The sequence below is a fragment of the Glandiceps talaboti genome, chromosome 10 (genome assembly GCF_964340395.1).
Source record: "Glandiceps talaboti chromosome 10, keGlaTala1.1, whole genome shotgun sequence".
NCBI lineage: Eukaryota > Metazoa > Hemichordata > Enteropneusta > Spengelidae > Glandiceps > Glandiceps talaboti.
In genome coordinates, this window is record NC_135558.1 from 615,001 (window position 1) to 620,986 (window position 5,986).

The window sequence follows — 5,986 nt, forward strand, 5'->3', positions numbered from 1 at the left end:
CTGTATTCGTACAACTCAATATGAAGTTAGATCTTCACCGTATTGTCATTTAACAGTAGGTTGAACGGTTTACCTCATTTGATCAGTTCACTTTATACTATGTCGTTCTTTAAGAAAATTTTGGAATTGTATTCGAAAGTCGAAAAGTAATTTACATCAAAATAATGATACCTGTATTGATATTAAACAGTTTTATGATCATTTCACCGGTAAATTTAGTACGTCTAGTTGCACTAGCGACGTTATATCGTCAGCCAAGGTAAAGGTTCATGAGAAATGTAACATTTTGTTTTCTCTGATTATTTTATGTCAGAATCAATGCTTGTTAAGTATGTTAAGAAACTTAGATCTGGCTGTTCGCCTGGTGCAGATGGCATTATGTCTGAATACTTGAAATATGCGATCAACTCTAAGATTATTTTTCACTTGAGTGTAATGTATTCGATATGTTTTAAATTTGGTATTGCTCCTTTATCATTCACTAAAGGTCTGCTTGTACCACAGTTGAAGAAAGCCACACTGGACCCTTCGATACCAAAATGTTACAGACTTTTGACTTTGTCATGTACCTTTTCTAAGATTCTTGAACTGTATATACTTGATGTATCTGGACAACATGAATTTAGTGATTTACAGTTCGGCTTTATTCCGGGCAGAGGAACAGCTACTGCAGCTGCACTTGCAAATGATGTTATTTCTTATTGTACCAAACGAGGGTCACCTGTTTACACCTGTTCTCTTGATGCAGAAGGAGCATTTGATGCTGTACTTCATGATATTTTGTTTTGTAAAGCAATGGATGTGATTCCTGATCATTGCTGGATGATGTTGGTATATTGGTACAGGCAGACTGAGCAAACCAGTTACGGTGCGTGTAGGTACCCGTCAAAAGGGATTATCATCCCCTTTCCTTTTTAATATGTTTTATCAAGGTTTAGTTAATGAATTATCTGCATGTGTTGGTGGTATCAACATTAACAATATGTCTTTTAATGTTTTCTGTTAAATGCTGATGATTTAATGCTTGCCAGTTTGTCAGTTACTGGACTTCAAAATATGATTGACGTTGCACAGAGATATATCACTAGTCATGGTTTACGATTTAATCCTCAAAAAACAGAATTTGTCATCTAAGGTCGTTGTATACACTTAGTCCTCATCCATATTGGTTACTGGATGGTGTAAGACTTGCTCAGTGTGACAGCGTGAATTATTTAGGGGTTACGATTTAATGTTCTAATCCAATCGAACACATTACGAATAGAATAAATGAATGCAGGAAGGCATTTTATGGATTTCAAAGTACTGGATTTAATAATTGTTCTTATAATAGCAATATGTTAGTTTACATGTGGAATGCTGCTATTCGACCAGTTTTAACATATGGTATTAACTGTGTACATGTATCTAAATCATCTTTGAATGAGGCTGAAAAAATGCAGGCAAAACTACTTAAGGCTGCATTTGGCATTCATAAATATTGTAGAAGCACCCCTTTTCTGAATGCAATTAATGTGATAAAAATTGAAACGTCAGTGGAAATCAATTCCCTTACACTGCTTAATATGCATTATTGTGGTAAGCTGAAGGGACACACTGGTTTATTGTCCCGTACTCGGGCAATTTGTGTCAAAAATAATGTTTCATTTCTTCGCTATATGTTTGACATGCAATACTCTAAACCTGTCTTAAGAAATCTGAAAACATCTCGTATGTCAGATGGGCTGACGGACAGTGTCAGACAGCTTTTATATATGCGAAGGATCCAGAGTTGTCAAATTTTTGGCATGTTGTTGATGCTATTTTGACATTATATTATATTGTAAGATTGTAATGTATCGTGTTTTCTTTTTTGCATTGTTGTTTCTCTTCTTGTGAAGGTTTAATAAATAAATAAATAAATAAATAAATAAATAAATAAATAAATAAATAATAAATTTAAAGGGGAATTCGAATTTCAGGAAATCAAGGTAGTTCCAAACCTTTGGGTCCTGGAGAGACATTTCCTTATTTCACATCACATAATATTTATAAAGTTGGTTGCCAAGAAACACCAAATTAAAACGTTTTTTTCACCTCTGTTGTTCGTTCACTGATACACCATTGCATCATGGGTATTAGCAGACATAAATATTCATTACATAATGCACACTGAATATTCATAACTCCCAAGAGCTTATTTCCTTCCCTGACAGATAAATGGTCAGTCAAATAGATAAGTACGCTCCTAGGAATCATGTCTGTACTTACTTACTTACCTGTCTGTCCGTCTGTCTGTCTGTCTGTCTGTCTGTCTGTCTGTCTGTCTGTCTGTCTACATATACCCACCTACCTTTAGCATGGGCCAGATTCTTATTGGGTGGGCTATGGCTTGCATCATTGTAGAGTGAGTATACAAAATGTTTCTAAAATATAACAAAAAAAAACTAGTTTTGTCTTTATTAATTGTAAAAACAATATCCAAAAACAACTTAATATTAATTTGCATATTCATGAGTACTTTGTGAGGGTAAAATGGCAGGCAAACTTTGAAACACGATATTCTTCAGGGTAGCTTATAGCTTGGGTGCCATTTGGATGCATGCCATCTGTGGTATAGCGTTATTTTAGCACTGTTTACTGATTTGTAGACCCATCAGATCTCAAGGTTAATACACTGAATTATATATTACCTATTATATTATAGCATTACCAATTCCAGTGAATTTTGTGACGTCATCGCTGTACATTATTACTGATAATGTACTCCATTATTGGGTATCGCGGCCCCGGAACGAGCATAACAATACAAGCTTATTTGTTCTGTTTCTTCGTACGACTAGGTATTTTTTCGAAATGTATGTTGTTACTTATGATTGTCATTTCCACTGTTTAAAAATACAACGCATTCGTGAAACAAGTTTGTCTTCACAGCAGTTCATTGAAGTGTATATGTGTGTGTACGTGTACGTACGTGTGTCGCTATGATTAGTATTCAGCTTCCGGGCCGAACATGGCAGACGATGTTCAGCGCTGTGTATATTATACGTTGTTTTGCGTTTCTCGGTCTACAAATTCACTGGAATTGGCAAAACTATAAAATAATAACAATAATGTACGCCCTCCCAGCCCATAATGGACTCAAGCAAACTTTGCACTCCATAATGGGGTCGGCTGTCGCCTCGCCCATTATGTCGTTCAAAGTTTGCTTTCGTCCATTATGGGCTGGGAGGGCGTACATTATTGTTTAAATATTACTATATTTGTATTTCAGTCAGAGATTGGTTTAATATAATCACGACCACCAATTTACCTATAAAAGCTCTGATCTGCATTCTTTGTGATCTACACATAGAGTTCAAAACTTCTGTCAATTTCATTTTCCATATCGGGCGAAATTTAAATTTGAGATGTAAATAATCAACCAGCGTACCTCAATGAGTATTACCGGGTCTAAATAATCAAGAGGTAAACTTGACAAACACGGGGAGAATTTATCACATATTTTGGAATGTCAGCATTTTCTGGATGTGTGAGCTTTTGTCTCGTTCAGCTTTTATCTGCTTTTTCTTGTAATCCTTTTCTGTTATAAATTTTAAAAAGAGAGAGAGAGAGAGAGAGAGAGAGAGAGAGAGAGAGAGAGAGAGAGAGAGAGAGAGAGAGAGAGAGAGAGAGAGAGAGAGAGAGAGAGAGAGAGAGAGAGAGAGAGAGAGAGAGAGAGAGAGAGAGAGAGAGAGAGAGAGAGAGAGAGAGAGAGAGAGAGAATATTCACGATTTCTGACCTGTGTTTGCCTTCCACCGTATATATATCCCAATGTTTTACCAACGGGATGACCAACGTCATTTATGGGTTTGGCCATTTTCTTCCAACTTTGCTTGTTGTTTGAATCTATGTAATAACTGTTGTACCCACTGGGTAGTTTATAGACGATGTACCTACAATGATGTTTGGTTGGAGCGATATTAGTCAATGCCAATAGTTTTCTCTCCCTCTAAGGCTAACCCATTCCTCGGCGAAATTCACATTTAATAGAATAAAACGTAGTATTATGCCAAACGTTCAGTCTCAGTTTATTTATTTAGGATATTTAACTTTCGTTTTTCACCAATAAATACTTCTAGCCCACTAAAGCTTTCGTCAGATATCCACCATGGCTTCTTCACTGTTTGATGATTCGGCTTCGTATAATAAAACATCGAACAATTTAAACAAAAGGTCGTCCACGTGTGAATGTCTAACGTAAAGAACTGACACCAGAATATTAGAAATGGCATTATGGTGAAAAGACGCCAAATACTGCTAACTATTGTCCCTGTGTAGCAGAGGAACTGTGTGATGACGGAGAGGTTATGGAACGCCTCGGCAATGTGCTATCCAGCCAATGAATAAACATTAGGCCTAAAAAAATTGTGTAGTTCCGATTACGCTCAATTTTAGCATAGGTGGGTGTAGGCAGATCTTTTTTTTTAATCTTTTTATTTATTTATTTATTTATTTATTTATTTATTTATTTATTTATTTATTTATTTATTTTTCTTCATGCGTGAGGGTCTAGTTCAGGTAGTTATGTTTTCTGTTGTTTTCCGCATGGTCTCTGTGTCATTGGTTTAGATGTACAGATGTACAGCCATTAAAGATTGGAAGAGCAGTTTTATATTGTCTTTTCAAGTTGATGTCAATTTCCACATCCACTATTTTCGCGTAAAAAAAGTTTAGGATCGGCAGTGAAAAACTAGGTGGGGTCGGGTAACCGGAACCAATTTTTTTAGGCTTTACTTCTATTCAATTTTAATTTAATTTGCTGTTTCACAATTCAGTATTTATATATTTGATAAAATGATATTTCAGAAAGAGAAAATTGAAACTTTACATCGCGGGAACATAGCAATAGTAATATTTCTTTCTACTTCCATTTGCATGCAATGTTCTTGACTTGATCGCTAAAAAGTAAGGATTATATAAAATGTGATTATATGACGACGTCTCCGATACTGAAATGCCTAGAAATCATCAGATTCTATCAAAATAAAGTTAACTCACCAATCGACCGAAGCTCCGTTTTCGTCCAAACAAGAAGGAGAATTTGCCTGTATCTTAAGACAAAACTCAAATATACATACACATGCGAACAGGAAAACATACCTCGCCATCGTGAATGTAATCAAATATAGTGCATGGTATTGTAAGCACTGGTACTTAAATAGGTTAAGCGTACCTTCTCATATATATCTACGACTTAAAAATAGGCTCGTAATTTGTCCGATTTAATCGTATATCTATGTATAAGAAAATATAAATATCACCCCACAAAAATAGTACACGTTGTTTGTATTATCAAGCATTATGATTTTAAAAATAGCGCCAATTAATGGTGTTGTAACACAACTGTGTTTTTTTAAATGTTTATCCACATACTGATCCATGCTAGGTATACGTGTTCATTTGCTGAATGATTATCCAGTTGCCTATCCCGGTCCTGTTGTTATCTTTATACGCAATTATATGGCTGTTGCTATGGGCGTGGTCATGTTGCTAGACATACTTGCATACATTTTTTGAATGTTCGTTCTCTTGTCTATTAATCCCTGTTGCACTTTCTTTGCAATATACATGGTCATTTGGCTGTTGCTATGGGCATGGCCTTGTTGCTAGGGACATTTACATACAGTTTTTGAAAGTTTATCACTTGTCTATTAATCTCTGTTGTTATCTTTGCTTTGCGATATATGCGATCATTTGGCTGTAGCTACGGGCGTGGGTCATGATTGGTGGGGTTATTTGAATACATTTTTTGAATGTTTACTCACTTGCCAACAGATGATGTTGTTATTTTAGCAAAATATACTGGAATTTGGTTGTTGCTAAGGGCGTGGTCATGGTTGCCAGGGCCAATTGTGTCAAAATCTTTTGAACAAAATCTGCAGAATAACACTTCTAGAAACATCTCACCAAATTTCAGTCTCGTTATTGACCAAGGCTTTTTGAGATATAAGTTTTTAACCAAAA

The 5,986-nt window shown here is 35.5% G+C and overlaps 1 protein-coding gene across 1 annotated transcript in view; it reads right to left on the bottom strand.

The window, feature by feature from the left end:
- The window catches only part of LOC144441233 (plancitoxin-1-like), a 10,456-nt gene extending 5,326 nt beyond the window's left edge, over positions 1-5,130 (bottom strand). The window contains exons 1-3 of the mRNA XM_078130790.1: positions 5,123-5,130; positions 3,762-3,915; positions 2,333-2,405 (exon numbers count right to left, since the gene is read on the bottom strand). Of these exons, the coding sequence (XP_077986916.1) occupies positions 2,333-2,405; positions 3,762-3,915; positions 5,123-5,130 (235 nt within the window). The remainder of the gene's footprint in view (positions 1-2,332; positions 2,406-3,761; positions 3,916-5,122) is intronic.
- Between the last annotated feature and the right edge of the window lie 856 nt (positions 5,131-5,986).